At 36.5% G+C, this 19,755-nt stretch overlaps 2 protein-coding genes and 1 long non-coding RNA gene across 10 annotated transcripts in view; 1 reads left to right on the plus strand and 2 right to left on the minus strand.

The window, feature by feature from the left end:
- Galphaq (G protein alpha q subunit) overlaps window positions 1-6,996 on the minus strand; it is a 42,209-nt gene extending 35,213 nt beyond the window's left edge. For 4 of the 6 annotated variants that reach the window (XM_018457438.1, XM_018457452.1, XM_018457445.1 and 1 more), the window contains exon 1: window positions 6,629-6,746. In XM_018457438.1, the coding sequence (XP_018312940.1) occupies window positions 6,629-6,746 (118 nt within the window). Of the gene's footprint in view, window positions 1-6,628 lie in introns of all 6 variants that reach the window. The other 2 variants (XM_018457463.1, XM_018457470.1) reach the window with 1 other exon arrangement.
- Window positions 467-18,003, plus strand: LOC108728755 (uncharacterized). The gene is made up of 3 exons (XR_001936904.1): window positions 467-479; window positions 17,420-17,424; window positions 17,945-18,003. It is a non-coding gene; the product is annotated as an uncharacterized lncRNA (long non-coding RNA).
- Window positions 12,486-19,755, minus strand: part of Amph (amphiphysin) — a 53,201-nt gene continuing 45,931 nt past the window's right edge. The window contains exons 3-9 of one of the 3 annotated variants that reach the window (XM_018457413.1): window positions 15,621-15,811; window positions 14,967-15,239; window positions 14,607-14,725; window positions 14,346-14,389; window positions 14,059-14,244; window positions 13,144-13,361; window positions 12,486-13,037 (exon numbers count right to left, since the gene is read on the minus strand). In XM_018457413.1, coding sequence (XP_018312915.1) covers window positions 12,957-13,037; window positions 13,144-13,361; window positions 14,059-14,244; window positions 14,346-14,389; window positions 14,607-14,725; window positions 14,967-15,239; window positions 15,621-15,811 — 1,112 coding nt within the window. In that variant the 3' untranslated portion in view covers window positions 12,486-12,956. The remainder of the gene's footprint in view (window positions 13,038-13,143; window positions 13,362-14,058; window positions 14,245-14,345; window positions 14,390-14,606; window positions 14,726-14,966; window positions 15,240-15,620; window positions 15,812-19,755) is intronic. The other 2 variants (XM_018457419.1, XM_018457426.1) reach the window with 2 other exon arrangements.

The following is a 19,755-nucleotide window of genomic DNA, read 5'->3' on the forward strand; positions in this document are numbered from 1 at the left end:
CGTTAGTTAAATATGAACGTGTTTTGATTGTCCTGTATGATGGTGAAAATGATATAATTTATGGAAAAAGGGCATAAATGATTTAAAATCATTAATGAGATTTTTATCAGAGATTAAACGAAAATGGTACGATAATAATGTGTTTTCATTACACATTTATGCTGAAAAATCTTACGAAAACTCATCAGATGATTGAACATTATTTCCATTTATTTTGTACAAGTAAAAGTAAAATGTATTTTATATTCCTTTTGTATTTCTTTTATAAGAAAAATGTGAAAATAAAAAACATTTCTCCAGTTCATAGTCTTTTTTGTCGATTCTTACAATATTCGGAAAAGAGGACTAAGTGCATTTTTTAAATTGCAAATAACTTTTTAAATATTGATCATAATAGAGAAATATTATGCACATAACTTCTCAAAGACATTATATAAATATACATTTAATACTGTTTTCATCTGCGGTATAATAAAAGAGTAACAAGTTATTTTAATTTTTATCAAAATCAAGATTTTGTAATTAGGCCTTTATTCCGCTCATCCTCTCAATTATAGTTGAGTATTTTCCAAGACATCTTATATACGAACGATTCGTTGAAACATGTCCAACGACGATTAGCAGTTGCTCTTCCGCACCGGTGCATTTCCGCGCCAAGTCTATTAAATTCGAAAGTCTATTAATTTTGAAAGCGGATGTCACATAAAGGCACAAAACAATGATAAACATCAAGGTGACAATTTTTCATTTCAGGGGTCATTATCTCCGAGAAAATCCACGATTAGATAAAAGCACGGATATAATAAGCGAGCAGTAATGATTATCGATAATGAGGCGATTATTGGACGATTATAGAATTAATTAACAGACGAGTAACGCAGGCGGTGGTTAATTCGGCTACATATAAAAGTAATTCGTAAGAACTGCAATTAGTGTCAAGCAAAAATCTAGCGATATTTTTTACAATCATTACAAAATTTGACGTGTCTACAATGTGCAAACTAGTATAATATCTCGACAAGGTTTGATTTTCATTTATTATCAAGTTATAAAGACACCTAAATGAAGAAATTATACAAAGTCCTTTCAATAACGTAAAAAATATAAGAATGTTTGCAATGAAGTTTAGCGCAGTGAGTGATGCGCAAATTATAGTAAAGATATCTAATTTTGAGTAGAAAACTGTGAAAAGATATTCAGGTATCTATTATACAATTTCGGACGAAAGAAATACGGGGAGGAGGATAAGATATTGCTTTATCAACCTTCTATCCTGTTCGAATCGATTTCATCGAATATTCTGTAGATATATGTCTTCATTTCAAGACTGTCATTTTTAAATAAATATATATGTGCAGGAAAAGCAGAAATTTATATACTTGATTAAAATTATACTGAAACATGAGCATTCAATCTACGAACATGTGAAATACAAGTCAGGAAGAGCAAAGTCTGTAAATGCAACTTTTGTACCTCGAGAAAAGGATTCGTATACTATCTTCCACGCGATCGAGATGATAAATTTGATAAGAGAACGTCGCGAGAGCACGCCCAACTTATAGTGTTTCGTTTCGCGGAATAGGTGGGTAAATATGCACACGCGGCGCTCGCGTGAATCACGAAACCACAAAGAACATCCCAGGGAAAACAATACGCTTAACGAGCGACGACTCCTCATCAGATCGTTAGCAAGGCGAATTTGATACGCAGCCGGCGTAACACAAAAGGGTTCTAAGTTGGCGCTCGTGTTACCGATCCGCAGCGCAAAGATAAAAGTTTACATATTTATAGACATTGAAATGGGGGGTGGCTTTTATAAGTTACTTGTTTATCCCAAAATCTGCAAAATAAACCCTGCAAGTAAGCATCTTAATATGTTTAATGATAAGCTTATCTAATTCATCAAATATATATTTGGCGGTTAATTATAAAGATTAAGATTTATATTTAGGATTTTCTGATCTAAAATGCAACGACTTATTTTAGACACGTTTTCATATATTTACGTGGATCGTACGAATAACAAACTTGATTTGCCTAGTTGTTAGTTTGTTTATTTTTATTTCTACTAATGCAGATTAAAGCCCAGGTTTTTAATCCCTTCAGATTCTGCGTACATTAAAATGTACATCAAATTTGAAGATATTATTCGTTGAAATTATTTAATTTTATTGACATCATCTGAGATCTAATGTACATAATAATGTATAATATATGTTGGAAAATAGTCAAAATTTTGAAAAAATAAATTGTTTAGTAGAGGAGAAGGTGGTATTATGGTACGCCAGTTACATTTTATACAATAACTTTGTTAATAATTAATATTTAAGTTTAAAGTTTGATAATTACATTCGTTAAAATGTTGTTGAATCGATTCTGGACTCAAAGATTACTTAGAATACTATTAATAAAAATGTGGCGACACTGCATAATGACTAGAAGAAAAAAAATGGGTGGTAATGTGGCCTTCCATAAAAATAGCCTTAAAATATTAATTTTGCTTAGAAAACAGTATTTGGTTACAAAATTAACAAAAAAGTAAAACATTTTAAAATGTATGCAAATGAATGCATATACATTCACATATCTTCTGTATATAAGCTGCTTAGTACTAAAAATCTCAGTACTAAAAATAGTACACATAATATAAACTATAGATTAACAGTAGAGCTACAATCGATTATTAAATAATTATTTTGATATACCTCAAAAAAGAGGTCGTGAGTAATCAATATCCAAAGAGGGCAAAATGCTATCGTTTAAATTTGCATAATTCAAAATATATACAGTCAAATAAAATATTAAATAGCAAATAGCATATATTCATGTGATAATACGCTCAAGTTTAAAAAAAATGTTAAAAATAAAAGCATACGAATATTTTAAACAATTAAATATCCAATAATGATATTGTCACATTATTTAACAGAATATATATGTATTAATTAATTGGTGATTCAAAAGTTGATTATATTAGGTATGCAACTATATTTAGATAAATATTTTATATAAAGTAGCCTTTAATGTGTTCTAATCCAGTACAGTGAGTAACTGAATTTACCATAAGTTAAACCAGAATTAAAGTTAAGCCAGCGGCACATGTATTTTTCTCGCTGGAATTTTTCCTATGGATTGCTTGCGTTCTTACAGTGCAGTTCTTACAGTAATTTATTGAAACGCAAGTAATTCAGCAAGCTTGTGTGTCACAGGCTTTAATCTACAACGATAGAAATTAGATTGTTGAACTGTCAAAATAATTATATAGGATACTCAAACTGATTGTTAGTATGTCATAATTTTTTGCAACATCGTTTTAGTTTCTTACATAAATATTTTGACGGTATAATATTAAAGCTAAATATCAAAACGCGTTGGAAAGTGACGTTTGATAAAATTCTAGTCCAGAAGACATCGGCTACGATTTGGGGCGGCGGTAATGCTCGGAGACACCGTGTATACATATAGGCAACGGTATTGCTGCGGAGCGGCGGCCGGTCGAGAAAGAGCTGTCAAGCGCACGCCGGCCGCGCCGATCGACCTCGTGTACAGGACGAGAAAACGTACGTGACGCGCGGACGTCGCCTCCCGGGCGGCGTCGGCGTCAGCGTCAGAGTCGGCGTCGGAGGCCGCTCGCGAGAGGCGCGCATGAATGAAACGAGCGAGCGACTCTTTCTAAAGGAGAGTACATAGGGGTCAATCAGGGTAATCTCGCGACGGCCAATGACAAAATTAATAATCGTCATTCTCTCGGACGACAGAATTGACAGTCGTGCTTAAGCGATCTTACGATGTCCGTTGAACGAATTTTCATCATTCGATAATTTCACTATCGGTTTACATCCATTATTAACCAATTCTGTCAATGCGTAACTTTTCACCTTTTCACTACAGTGTTTTTCACAAGATTTCCGCTAAAAATATAAAAGTGAAAACGAAATAAAGTCTGTGCAAAACTGTTCCTTGTTGTCAAAACACGAAAAAAACGATTTTTTTAAGGTATCTAAAAGTTTAACTAAATATAGAGCTGGAAATAATTTCTTTGGACTATCTTAAAATAATTATACAGGACGTTCAAACTGATTGCTAGAATGTCAAAACTTTTTGCAACATTGTTCATCATGTTTGAATTCCCTACATAATTATTTTGATCAGAATTGTTACAAATTCCATATTCTAAAATTTCATAACTTTTCCTTAATTTCTAAACAAAATTTCGTAACTTTACCTGACTTTCAATAATATTTTGAAATTTTTTATATTTTCGCCCTGATTTGAAAACCGTTAAATATTTTGTTGAGAGATCAATTTAGCATAGTAATGTAAATTACTATTAATATTGCTAACACTGCTTGCATTTTTTATTGTTAAGTTGATAATATTCCAAAATTGTGTAGATGTACGTATATTAAACTTTTTTTAAGTTAAGAATTTTAATTTTCCAGAAAATTTTGCAAAATTTTCTGACTTTTCTCTGATTTCCTTGATCATTTTCCCTGACAATTCCTTAATTTTATTGATTTTCAGTTTTGTGACAACAAAGTCATTTTCAGCTCTGTATCTAATAAAATTTTTAAATACTTTGGTATAATTGTCCTTTCCGTGAAAAGTGAAGTTTTCGAGGCATCGTAACGAAATCTGCACAAAAATATAAAATTGTTTAACTATTTACGAATTTAAATGTGAAAAAGGGTTAAAAAAAGACGTTTTCCTAAGTCCCGATCAGAATTAATCACGCAACTTGCTAAAAGAATTCTATCAGAACCATGCTACATTTTTTAAATATATCTATTATTTATTATTATATTATATTAAAAAAGGCAATATTTATAAAAAGACAATCAATATGATATTTGAATATTGACTATATGGAGCAAAATAGAAAGTTTGATTAATAAAAAAAAAAATGATACGGAGATAAATTATGCTAAGTATCTCACAGAGAGAGATAAAATCTTTAGTACATGTAGTGATTTCGCCGAATCTAATAAAACTCTTGAGCTGCACAGATTTTTATTCGACGATAATGGTAACGCTAATGCCAGATTTACACGAAGCCAGTGAAAGGAGAGGCAAGTCAAGTAGTCACGTTATATTCAGCCACTTGTTCCATAGTCATCTCTGACTACCTTTGTTACCTGGCTTTCCTCCCTCTATTGATTTTGAATGCGAAACCAGCATTCTAACTAACAAAAAGAGGACACACAGACTCTTGACGATTTTTAATCTCTTCCAGTATCAATAGGAATCTACATCAAAAACAAATTGTGCTGTGTTTGAGCGTTTTGTTGAATGAGTATATAGTATTTGTGTATAGTACTTTTTAATATATGAAAGGAACTCGCACAAATTATATAGAAAATCGAATCCTGATGAAATGAGTTAATTTTCACATAAATGTAGCTTACAATGTGGCGAACAAAAGACATCATAGACACAACGCTTAATAATAGATAATTTTTAAGCTATGTATCAAAGGTGTTCTGTGCGTGAATACAAGTTTTACACCTTTGATACACCATAGTTCAAAAACTCTATCCATTATTAAACTTTGTGTCAATGATATCTTTTGTTCGCCATATTACAAGCTACATTATAATTATACATGAAAATTAACTCATTTTTCATCGGGATTCAATTTACTAATTAGTGCGAGATTCTTTCATACATTAACACTAGAATCGCGGCTGTATCATTTTTGACATCTGATAATTCTATTATATATTTTCCAGTAATTTTCGTTGACAAATAGCTATATACCTACAAACTTTGAAATTACAATAATTTAGTATTATTAATAAGTGTATTAGTTCCAAAAATCATAAAAAAGTAATATGGTAGTAATAAGTGACTCATACGTGATTTTGGGATCGAAATCGTCGGTTCCAGTGTTAAAAAATACCATTTACAAGGTTTATTCAACAAAACGTTCGGACAGGCTATAATTTGTTTTCGATATAGAACGATGTTATCATGCTGGAGGAGAACAAAATCCGTGAGAGGTCCACTGTGTCCTCTTTATGTAACGCTGTAATACAATGCTCGCCGAAATCACTCTTTCGAAACGGCACGGCGGTGTCGAAACGAAGAAATCTCCATACAAAGGAAGGAAAGGGGTCTACCACCTATATTTGCCTCGATCGAAATAACAGTGAGTCGGCAACTCTTGCTACTCGTTCGACTAATCTCCCTACCGGGTTCATACGGCGTTATCGTCCTTCATCAATTTCTTTCAGGGAGGAAAAGCGAGCGAGCGACTTACCACTCGGCTCGATCTGCTTTTACCGGCTTTGTATATTCCTGACTAATGCCGGGGTTTATGCTATGGATAGTGGGGAGGTAAGTCGAGTGGCAAATTACTCGCTTACCTTCCCCGGCGAACGACGACGGCATACAGAAGTTTAAGCCGAGTAACCCGCAATCTGCACTCCCGTGCGTCTCAACGCCGGGTTTACAATTTTCGCTATTTTTGGAGTAACCTGCTGCACGCGATCCGTCCCCGTTTACCTCGGTGAAAAAAAGAAAAAAAATGATAGGGATGAGAGCGAGTGATTTTTATAGTATATATACTCCAACCGTTTTATCGGCACCCTCCTGATGCAACCTTTTTGTGAGAAACGACGAAACTCACCGAGTAGGAGCAGCTTGAGTTCCCGCCTGGCATCCCGCTTGTCTCTTCGCAATTGCCGTTCGATTTCCTGGTTGATGCGTTTCTGTTCCTTCGCCTCTTCCGACAGGCAGCACGCCATGGCTCAGAACAGCGGAATCCTCCTTTGATGGAGGAGGTGATGACAGCGAAGAAGGAGGAAGAGGAAAAGGAAGAAGAGGAGGAGGAGGAAAAGGAGGTGACAAGGAGACAGGAATATAGGGGAGGTCGTGGACGAAGGTGAAGGAAGGGAGAGAGGAGGGTGTACGAGCGATTCGCAGTGACAGCGAGCGCTGCTCGCCGACCGGCGGCGACCTTCGTTGCGGCTGCTGCTCCTCTCTGTCTCTCTTTCTCTCTCTGATTGGAGCAATACTTACGGAATCTGACCAGTCATCTTTACCTTCGTTTGTCGTAGATTCAAGACGGCGATCGTTCCCCGGCGGGAAAACCAGGTATTATCTCGCCACCGCGGCGACGGTAGCGAACGAGCGGCGACGACGACGACGATGACGCCTCGTCGCCGTCCTCGTGGTCCCCGTCTTCCTTCTCTCTCCGTCTCTCTCGTCCCGGTAGTGCCTCTCTCACTCCAGGCTGCCTCCCACTACCGTTGTTACTACTACTATTACTACTACGGACACCACCGGCGACGACGACGACGACGATGACGGTGGTGTTTCACTCACTCGCGGCAACTCACCACCACCACTGCCACTGCCACCACCACCACCACCACCACTACCACTGGCACTTCCACCGGCACGACGGTCACCACGACGACGGCGACGACGACGACGGCGACGGCGGTGTATACGACGACGACGGGGGAACGTCCCCGGAGGCGCACCCGTGTTTTCCCCTCAACGACGGCGGCGTCTACGCAGCGCCGCTGCTCCTGGCGGGGCTCGACGACGCCAGCGACGCATCAACGCGCGTCTACGCGCACGCACACGAGCCCTCGCGCCGCCTCTGTCGTTCTCCTCCGACTACTCCGTCTGCTCCGCACGATTCTTCGTTTCTCCGTTCTACCGTTCTGACCGCTTCGTCTTCTTCTCTTCTTCTTCTCTCTTCCCTCACCTCTTCCTTCTCGCGCGGTCTTCCTCTCACCCGTTACGGCCTCCTATTTCTCCGTCTCACTCGCGCTCACGCGCACGCACGTTTCGCCCCGAGTGCGACTTGCGAGTTCGTCGAGGCGCACTACGCGAATCTTCCCGTGTCTGTGTGTGTGCGCGCGCGTGTATGTGTGCACGTTTATGTATATATATATATATATAATCTATTTCTCTATGTAATATATACTTCTCTCTGCACGCTCTCCTCTCCTCCTCTCTATTACTCACGCACGCAGGCAAGTAGCACACATGTATCCACCGGAGCGTACACGTTTCGCCTTTCCCGACGGGCACGACGTCGATGTAACCTCGACGGATGTTTCCTCGCAGAGGGCGAGGTCCGTCTGTCCCTTTCTCACTCGCTCCTTCCTTCCTTTCGTCTCGCTCTCTCTCTCTTTCTCTCTTTCTCTCGGCGCACTTCTTCACTCCCTCTTTGCACTTCCTCTCTCTCTCTCTCTCTTTCTCTCTCTCTTTGGTTATTATCCGTGTCGCTGTTCTTATCCCGGCGCGCGGATGAAACACTCGGCGCGGTTGACGGAAGCACCCGGTGACACGACCCGGATGACCCGGAGTCCTGGATGGTCGGCGCGCGTTTCACCCGCGTAGTATTAGACGCACGGCGCGGCCAGAGAGAGCTCTCGAGAGAGCGGCGCAGCGACGACGTTCGGCGATCGGCTCCCCGGCTCGCGCGGTGTTGGGTGTGGTAACCCACCGGCGCTCCGTCTCCCTCCTCTCACTCGCTCTCTTTCTTCCTTTCTTTCTCTCTCTCTCACTCGCTCGTTCGCTCCCTCTGTCTCGCTCGCGCGGCTCCGCTTTTCCCTCTATCACGCTCTCTCCGTGGCACACGCGAAAAGCTGTCGCTGTCGCTGCTGTTGCCGATGATGGTGGTGATGGTGATGGTGGTACTGCGGTTGCTGCTCCGACGCACCGAATGACACGGGAACACAACACGGGGATATCACGAGATGAGCGCGGCATACGACGATGCGCGTGGTCACGTTAACGACGACAACGACGATCACGACGACGACGACGACGGTGACGACGTGTCGAGTCGCCGTGCGAGAGAGAGAGGTTTCACCAGCGATACTTGGTCCTCTCTATCTTCTCCCTCTTTTACCTATCTATCACTCTTTCTCTGTCTATATTACTGCTGCTGCTGCTGCTGCTGCACGAGCGCCCACACCTCTCGAGCGGAGCAACTCCTTGCGACACGCGCCGCGCCCGTCCGACGCGCAGCTTTTATAAAGCGTCGCGCGAGCCGTGAATCTTGTTAGACCAAACCAGATTGGTGAAGCCCCGCGACACGGCATCCACGGCCAGCTCCTCCGGTTCACTCGTGGCTGAGCTGCCTCGCGTTCACCAGCACCAGTAGGGTGCGGGGGGCGCGCACGTGTCCGCTAACGAGATTAAAATCGCCGAGTAGGAGGAGGCGCGGCCGCCACCCGCCGAGGAGGAGGCACGGAGAACGTAATGGTGCGCGGCGCTGCCTGTCTTACCGATCATCGCGCTCCCTGCTTTACCGATCGACCATCGCCGGTGGCGCGACGGCAAGATTTGAGACGAGTATCGTGCGAAAATGCGCTTTTACAACTCTACACGAGGCTAAAAAGAGAAATCTTCGATTTAAGATGAATAAATGGAATATATGATCTTAGAACATTTGAATTTTTTTATGACACTCTCGTGTTTCCGTAGAAATTTAAAAAATCCTGAATTTCTCGATTTTTTGCTTTGTAATAATATTTGTACTTTTCATTTGCTTAATTTTATCCTTTTGTCTTTATCTTTTATTTAAATTGTTTCTTTTTCGTAGTACGATGTTTTCTGCTTGTTTCCTTTCCGTGCAAATCGGAATCTTCAAATTGAATTCTTATCCACCGTACGATTCGTAGTCATCCCATTGGCTGCTGCGCTTCAATTGTTCAATTATTTTTATATTAAATAAGAAGCTGCAATGCTGAAAAATGCGCTTCAGTTTTATTAACAAATTTGTCAATTTAATATTTGAGCTGAATACCGTTCTGTTAAAAAATGCGCAATGAAATCTAAATTAGCATTTACAAATTAATTTGAAACGTAGCGTAACATGTCCTACCATTGATTCCCTATATATTTCATCACCTGCGTTGTTTCTCTACTAGGAATCAGTAAAAACGCATGACACAAAACTGTTTGACGAGAGGATTAAATTTAGCATGTAAGGCTTCACGAAGCCCATAATATCGATAGATTTCTAGAATAATATATACATGAACCCGTATAATAAGTGAAAATTCTAAAAAAAAAAGAGTACAGGCTTGAAGCATGTCGTGCTTGCAATCATTTCTTATTTCAACACTGATCAATTTTATTTTATTCTATTTTTGTTTTTCCTGAAAAGCTGCGGTTTTTTGCTGGATATATGATACAAACTTTGTAAAAGTAAAAATAAAAAAATTTATGGTAGTCGATGCACGATACGATAATTTCGTCAACTTTTTGATTGCAACGAGTAAATGTTTAAAAAAATTATAAAGTACGAGATAGAAAGAAATGATCAGTTACGCGCCCATTATAATGAATCTTTATTTCCATTGTAGACAATTTTTTGCTTTATTTATCTATTTTTGTTTTCCTAACTGCGTTATGTATTAATATATAAAATATTAATCTTTAAATGACACACATGGATCATTCGTGTTCACATATATATCGTTATTTCAAATCTTTCAATTTTTAAAAAATCCTTTTTAGTACACAAATAATATAAATGATTTTTTCCTTTAAGTGGGAAACAACAAAATTTAAATTTATTCAAATATTGAAGGAAAATTTGAGCAAACAGACACGTATAACCCATACATGCTATTAGACATTATTTTTGACAAAATAGAAATTTCCTTTTCGCTAAATTCTTGCTTATTATGCATATCGATAAGTATTTGTCAATCTAAATGTCATAAGAAATTTGTTTCTGTATCTATAGCAATAGATAATGAGATTGATATGACGTAAAAAAATACTTTTTTTAATTTTATTATTAACTTTTATTGTTTCATTGTTTATTTTTTTATATATTTTTATATTTTGATAGTAGTAAAATAAAAATCAAATTTTCTGAGTCTCTCCTTTAACATTTTAATTATCAAACAGATGTGGAGTATTTATCTTATATATCTACCTTTGTCAAGTTCTAGCACTTACTTCAGATAGAAAAGTATATTTTTTATATTTTGGATAAGAAGAAAAGCTATTGTTTACTATCATTTCTAATATATACGCATATATTTAAGCATCTTGCCAAATCTACTTGAAATAGTAATGTCAGTAATACATTGATATTTTTAATTTGTTCTTCCTCTTTGTTGATTTTTCTAATGTTTTTGTCTCATAAATGCAAAATAAATAATATACTTGTGTTTGTATACCATAAAAAAAAATTTAGTGCATAATTAGCGAAAGGGATTTTTTTGTCATATCCATTCTTAATAATTAAATGCATTATCTTGCATCATCTCCACTCGATAAATATTTTGATGAAGTATAATCACATAATTATTATTACACATAGTATAATGTAAATTTCGAGTTTGAAAGGATTAGTTAAAATTTATTCGAGTATCTCTTTAGGATAGCAAATTTGTACAGACTTTCTTTTTCTTTCTCCTTTTGTTTGTTAAACATATTACAGTATTTTTTCAGGGAGAAATTTAAGAAACCAAGACAACTTATTAATAGCTTCTGCAAAGTCAAATAATTTCGTAATATTAAATCAATCCTCGAAATAAGTGGCTTCTTTCACAGAAGGCATTTGAACTGTCCTATTCTTGCACAGTAGACCAGCATGATAAAATAAAGACACACAATTCTTTCAAAGCTGATATTTTCTCTTAATGCTAACGCTGTAAGTATGTACGTATGTATATATGTATATATATTATTACAACACTATTTATTACACAAGATGCGAATACAAGATTGTTTCGGCAGATCTAACGAGTATTGATCGAGTCTACAAAAGTTTCAGGATTGAATTGTTACGTATTCGTTTTCGATCTTGATAACATGAATAGATACGGGAGCGATAATAATTATAGCAATATATATAATAATAACAGTAGTAATAAAATATTATAATAATAAACGCTCTTTCGTCGCTACCCGATTTTCTACATACATGTACATAAAAGATTTGCGGATACAAATGAATAAAATCTGCGTAAAATAATTCATGTATAGATTTCACTGGAGAAAAATTCGCGATGCTCCAAAAAGCGGAGAAACAACAAAAGAACTATCAATCATAAATACACAAAAGCTATACTCTCATCTCATTTATACATCGTAATATTTACTTCTCTCACGTATAACCTTTTCGATATCTATTGTTACGTCGTTGAAAAATTTGGCATGCGAATCGTGGCGAGATTTTAATGGGAGCTACCACTAGACTCTCGAACTGTAGGCGAGTAAATAGTATAGAATCTTACCTTACGAATGCAGACAGGTAGTTGGACCTTAAAAATTTTATGATCGCCCCTCCCATTAAATGGCAGAAGGGGATTTACTGAAGTGGCGCGCATGTTTTTAAACTTGAAGATGTACGTCTCTTAGTAATAATTTTCCAGTGGCCACAAAGTTATCTCGTAAAATACTCTTAAATCGTATATATAGATCTATGTACACAATTTCATAAAATAATATTAATTTAATATATAGATTTCGTTTTATATTATATAATATTGCATATCGTTGTGTATATCGCATGTATGTGCGGTGTATGTTTTTGTTGTGTATACGTATTACAATATATTATTTTAGTCGCTTAAATATGTCGTTTGATTATTATTTATGATGTGTATCGTACGTTTGATATGAGAGGGTCAATCCCATATTTTTTGACGAATAAGAGTGAATGTTGGCACAGACAGTGGCTGGGTTAAGGCACTTTGGGGTGATTGATTCTCTCCGCAGTACCCTCCAGCATAACTATCTTATCGAATTCTCCCCGCTCCCTCTCCGTATTCCTCCTGCAACCTTGTTGCCTGCTTTTTCTCCTCTCCGTTTACTTTTACCTATACACGCCGTACGTAATATTATTCTTGCATGACCGCGCGGCTCTTTATCTCCCACTTAATTACGCGATTCTTTAACTATTTTTAAAGTAAAATACGCTGTCTCTGATGAGCATTGGAGTGTAAATGGCGAATCGAGCACAGCTTTCACAGCGGTTTCGTGAAGTTCCCCGGGAACATACCCTTTTCATTGGTGCCTTCTTTGATACCCATTAACCAGCCTTCTTCCTGTAATGAACAAGGAACATTGTAAGAAGAAACGTCGGAAACATGTTAATGAATACGTTTAGATTTTCTAACATGTCGAGTCTTATTTATTCCAAGAATTACGGACCTGTTCTTCGGGATCGTCGTATTCCACCACGCGAATAATCTCGCCAACGTCGAACGATAACTCGTCCACATCCTCGCGACTGTACTTGTAAGTGGCTTTAACCCTGTATAAAACACCCGGCGGCAGATTGTCTGTTGTCGCCCCTATAGAGAAATTAGCAGCATTTTCATATTCCGCCTCTAGAACGACTGAGTCCGTCCCCTTAGTCATGGACCTGCCTGTGATTTCGTCCATATGGAGACTTCGATATATATATCAATTATGTGCAAAGTTTTGTTTCATTCGTCTAATGCTCGTATCACATTAACGATTGAAGATTTGCGTCTCTTGACCAATCAAAAAGGAATTGCCGGCCAGCGGCTTCTTTCCGATTAAGAGACGCAAACGCGGACGCAATAATCAATCACTAGTGTGATACGAGCATAACTTCATAATTAACATTTAATTTCACAACTAGGTCAAATTAACTACGATCTTGTTTCGGCAAGACCATGCACATAGGGGCAAGCAGCGTACTACTGTTGTATTAACAATTATCCGATATTGCAAATTTAATAAATTTGATTCATTGTTACGTTATATACGCGCAAATTTACGTTGAAATTCGAAACAATTTATTGAGCTCGACATACAAAATAAATCAATCGACAATTAAAATATCGTTTATTTGTTTTTGCAAAATACGATTCAATTTTATTTACTGTAACAAGAATCTTTGTTACCGAATTATGCAAATATTTTTAATATTGCAAACAAATGACGCTAAAAACACTATTTTTAAATTATTAAAGATAAAAATTCGAAAATGAAATAATTACTCAAGATTATTTCGGTTGAAATCGCCAAGATCAAATAACGTTAGGAAAAGGCACATTAAAAAACACGGCAAAGTTTAAAAATTCGCGAACGACTTACCAACTGGAATATCATACAGTTCCTCGACTCGTTTAGAAGGCGCGACTGCGTTCTGCGGCGACGCATCCTGATTATTGAGAGAGTTATCATTGCTATTAGCGTTGCTATTAGCGTTGCTGTTAGCGTTGCCGTTTATCTGGGTGGTCGGCGACGTGTCTCTGGCAACGGGCGCGGTATCATCTAAAGCTGAAACACGCGAGAGGAAGCACACTCAAAACTGAATGCCGAAATAATTAATATACACGCGCACAAATTCAACTTGAACAAAGATACAGCGAAATAATTACCTCCTGAGATATTGTTCTGCGCCGGCTGCGTGTTAATTATTAGGCTGAAAAAAATCAACGTTATTAATATTATATAACTATTACATATCTCTTTAGGTTTTATGTTTTGTATTAGTTATTATCGTATCATATTTTATGTAACAACCGCTTTAATATTATGTTTTATATAATTGCAGCTTTGCCAAATAACGTTTTCCTTTTGTAATTACTGATTTTAATTCTTCGCAATAATTTTGATTTTTGCAGACTCAATCTACTTACGACGAGTTCGCGTTAGGTGACTTCGGTGATTGCGGTTCCGTATTCTTCTTCAACGTGTAAGATCCTCGCTGACTTTCATTAGCCAATTTATCAACGATTGCTTCTAATTCGGAATATACCTAGGAATATGAATAAAAAAAGACATAATAAGTATATTATAAAATTCTGTAAATTAAAAAATTTTTATATTTCAATAAAGAAACTGAATTAAATTCACATTGAAGTCTGTTAGAAATTAATAAATAAAATTCTGTAATATTAAATCTTGATCGAAGAAGTTTAAAAAAACATTTTTTAAAGAACCCATCCTTATTATTTTTATTGAACCTTATTATTACTAATTCTTATTACTTTAGATACCTTGGCACTTTCAGTATGAAACACTTGCTCCGCAGCGAAGAGTGTCTGCAAATTTGTGACGAGGAAAAGAACGCGCGAGTCGTATAATGCTGGCAGTTCGTCGTGCAGTTCGGAATTTAGTTGTTCGTATGTACGTTTTGCTTCTTCTAATAGCTCCTTCCCCCGGGATACTTTGAGCTCGTCTCTTTTTTTTGGATTACCCTGCAACGACTGGAAGTTGTGTCTCTGACTGTCGTAATCTACCAGTTTGCGTCCGCGTTTGTCGACCTTTTTCTGGAAAATTAATGCAATCCTCGAAATGTAATAGCTTCATATATCTTATTATTAATTTCCTAAACTACAGCCATTATCAACTCTGATCCTATTGTAGAGATCGTATAAAATATCAAGTAAAATTCTCGATTCATTTTCAATCTTTTTATTATTATTTTTAATATATAATTTTACGTTTAAATTATTATTCTCTGTTTATAATAGCAAGTAACAAAATATTATTTATTAATTTTATAAAATAAAGATTTATTAATTTATATCTACTGTAATCTAATTGTGATTTTAATAGTTTTATTTTTTAAAACAAATGGTAATAAAAAAGTATTATTAATAAAGAAATTGTGTGGTGCAACCATTGGGGATTACATGTACAGGACGTACCCTCATTTCCGGAAATTGACTTTGATACGTGTTGAGTGGTACAAGAACTTGGTCCGCAAGTTTGTGAGTGAAATCTTGCCACAGCATGTCAAGATTTTGTGCCTGCACGTACAACAGGTCGTGCCCGGTCCATTGACTCTCGTAGATCTCATTCAACGAGTCCATGAGCGTCTTTGAGGCAGCCTGCACCGCTGCAAAATGAAACACACACGTCGTTTCGCTCAATTTTCTCATCTATTTTTCATTGGCATTTTATTTGTCATTGAGAAAATTTTATTTCTGCTATGGGAAAACGTGCAGAAGATTCACGAAGAGATTCGCATGGCAAAGATATTGGAGGAAGATGAAGAAGACATCTCTCAAGTCGAAGACGCCGCATAACACGGTCGTCGGGAGAGACGATGTTGTTTCGCAAGCCGTAGAGAGAAACTTTTTCACGCCGATTTTCCATCAAACGGCGACACGTGTCTTTTTACTTCAGGAATAAATGTGCGACGCGGGTGACTACTTTCCTGACCTACATCTAAACCGCTCTTATAGTGCATTCCCCTGCGGCGATAAGCCGATTGCTTATAAATTCCTTCTGCAAAAGTTGCAGAACGACGTTTTATCGCTTGCGTCCAATTTCGAATTGCAAGAAAACGAAAGATGTAATCTTCTATATATAAACTGATATGATATTTTATTTATATGTTAACATTGAAATAAAATTTTCCATCAAAAGATTTCTTATAATTCTATTATAAATTTTGATTAAATAGCATATATCCAAAAAAATATTGCATTTAAAGCCTAACTGAATAAAATAAACAAAAAATAAATGAAATAAAATAAATTGCTTCACATTGCTTTCACATAGAAAATAACGACTTTCAGTGAGTCAACGAATTGGTGCAACGAAACTGTAAGCGCGTGTTTCTGAAAAATTTACTCTAAAATAATTACATTTATCGGGACAAGCATAATTAAACAATTTCACGACTACATTGTAAATTAATTTTAATAACCACATATAAATTTTAACAGGCACAACTGATGGTAATCAACATCATTCATGTGGCGCAAATGTATCTAAATGATTCGTCGTTAGTGCAAATTACAGTAAACGGGCTGCCATAATGATAACTCTCAGTATAATCGCTTTTTACCCGATTCAATGAGTCGCGCACCGGCGTCCTCATTATATAGCTCCTTCTTTTCTCTCATCTGGAACTTGGACTCAGACATACAGCATGCGGCGACGAAAAATTCGCGAAAATTGTGACGAATCGTCATTCGGCGATCGAATTTGCAACGCGTTACAGACACACTTTCATCGTATTTTACCATTGCCCGCATTTATAGTGACAGAGGGACTTCGTCGTCGACACGTTTCGCATGCGGGTATTTATGTCCGTCCGCTGACTGATAAATGGAAAGCTAAGAGCTGTTAAAGCGGCAGACTTTGAGATTAACACCTTCTCTGAGGAAGTCATCCGCAACCGCATCGCGACGTTTGTCTAACGGGAAACAGTGTCCTCAAAAAATAGGAACTTCGTACCTATTTTTTAAACACATTTTTGACGATTTTTGGTTGGTCTCTGGCGAAAATTAAAATTCGTGGTCAGCGATGTCGAAGCGCAGAGGCTATAAAAACGATCACATCGCTGTAGACCAGCCAAGCGTGGAAAAGTTGTTTGCGACTAACAATTCGAGTGGGAGGGATTAAAGATCGAATGACGTTTTTCTATTGATTTCGCGCGTGTTTGCTGGCCTCGTGTCAAGACTCATGTTGAGGTGAGAGAGAGAAAGAGAGAGAGAAAAAGTAAGCGCATCGACGGGTCTCCAGCTTTTAAAACGCGTAATTCCATTCGTGAAACAGATAGAAACCTCATAAAAACCTAAAGACTTTATCGAAGGATCATCGGCATGTGAGCATCAGTATCAATTGCTTTGCAAATTAATATAATAATTTTGATTGATATAATTTTATTGTCAATAATCCAAAATTGATGATAAATTTATGCCTATGTGAATTATAATGTACTTCTACAATACGCAATATGTATATTACGCAATCAATAATCATAATCACTCCATGATTTTGCATTATAAATCACAGTATTATATCATTATAAATCAGAAACGCGGAGCAAGATTTAACTATCAAGCAAATTAGCTCTATAAAACTAGCAAGATCAAATCAGACCTATCGGAATTTTTAGTACTCATTTTGTACTAAATTGTACCATTAATCATAATTTTGTACCGTGTGCCGATTTCGAAAAAAATCCGTGGTGCTGCTAACTTAATATTAAACTGGCAGGATCAATTCCAAATAAAAGAAAAAAAGAAAAATAATATCAGAAATCAATAGGATTGAATTTGTACTATTTTGTACTACCAAAAACAATTCTATATTGTGTCATTTTCAAAAAAAACAGTGGCGCTGGTTGTTTAATATTTAAGTCGGCAGGACCATAAAAAAACAACACAAAGGCAAAAATTAACACAACTAAATTTGTACTAATTTGTATGTACCATTGAAAGTAAGTTAATATTTTACATGTTTTCTTAAAATAACTATTAGTATATACTTACAATCTATGAGGCATTCCACGTCAAATCGGGCACCTTTGAACCATCGTCATTTAATTTTTTTTAAAATTTGCTAACATTCTACAGATAATAATATGAGACATGTGTTGCGCGAAAAAAGTGAGATTTTTTTGTGAAGTTATTGTAAGTTGCAGAAATTCATAAAAAACGTTGCTCATGCATTCAAATTATTATATCGTCGAAACCATTAGTCGTAAAAAAAAAATGCAAAATTTTCCAAGATTAAAAGTCCGATTTTAAAGACCTTAAATTGTCTGGATAATAATAAATTCAGTTGTGTTAATTTTTGCCTTTGTATTGTTTTTTTATGGTCCTGCCAGCTTAAATATTAAACTAGCAGCGCCACTATTTTCTTGGAAATGACACATAATATAGAATTATTTTTGGCAGTACAAAATAGTACAAATTCAATCCTATTCTAAATCCCAACTAGTATGATACAATTCAATCAAAATTCGTATCAAATCAAACTAACAAAGACTCCTTATAAATCAAAAGAACTAGGAAAGAACATGGGCAATAGGAGTCAAGCGCAGAAGACGTTGCGCAAATAATACACCCATAAAGCGTAAAACTTCTTTATTCTACTTTAAAAAAAAACGCGCTAAATCAATCAAAATTATTAAATTAAAACAAATTTGATTTGCTTATTATTATACATATAAAGTTGCTTTTTTGATCAATTTTATAATATTCTTCAAAAGGAAATAAATTCTTGTTTTGAGGACAAAATAAATTTTTAAAAATTTATAATAAATTATTTTAGAATTATTATATCAAGAAAGGATTCTTTGTTAAAGATAATCGTAACTTAAAAGAAAAAAGTAAATTGACCAATTATTTTTCTTAGCAATAGAATACTTTTCTGTGTGTATTGGAAAAACCAACGAATTGTCTTTATCAATTTCGACTGCAACTTATCGATTGCATAGCTGATGGTACCTCAGGTTACTGCTGTGTGTCTATCTGAAATATTCAACATTCAATCGCGACAAGGCTATGTGGCTTAACATTTCGGACACGGCGCTACTGGAACAGTGCGAAAAATTGCGGCGTATTACGCGGAGAGTAATGCCTTCCTGTAGAGTGCTATCAAAGGTCGTTTCGCATGTGCCATATACCTCTACGGTGCATTACCGAATATACAGGCGATTAAAATATTACGCTGGTTCCTCTCAACAGTAATTGAGCCTGCGCGGGATCGCCGGTCGTTATTCAATGTCTGCAAGTTATTCACATCTGTCCGTCATTTATCCGAGAGACGATAGCGAATGGAAGTGTCGATTGACGGACAGCGAAAATCATTTCCCCGATTGTCGATGACAGCCTTTGTTAAGTTAACAGAAATCAACTCTCCATCATGTGAGCGATAAAGACTTCCACAGGAAAGAACGGTTTTGCTGAAGTATCTAAAGCTAAAAACAGATCTAAAATAATTTCTAGACTATCATAATAATTATATAAGACGTTCAAACTGATTGTTAGAATATTAGAACTTTTTGTAATATTGCTTATCACATTTGAGTTTTCTACAGAA

The sequence above is a fragment of the Mycetomoellerius zeteki genome, unplaced genomic scaffold, assembly GCF_001594055.1.
Source record: "Mycetomoellerius zeteki isolate Tzet28-1 unplaced genomic scaffold, Tzet1.0 scaffold114, whole genome shotgun sequence".
NCBI lineage: Eukaryota > Metazoa > Arthropoda > Insecta > Hymenoptera > Formicidae > Mycetomoellerius > Mycetomoellerius zeteki.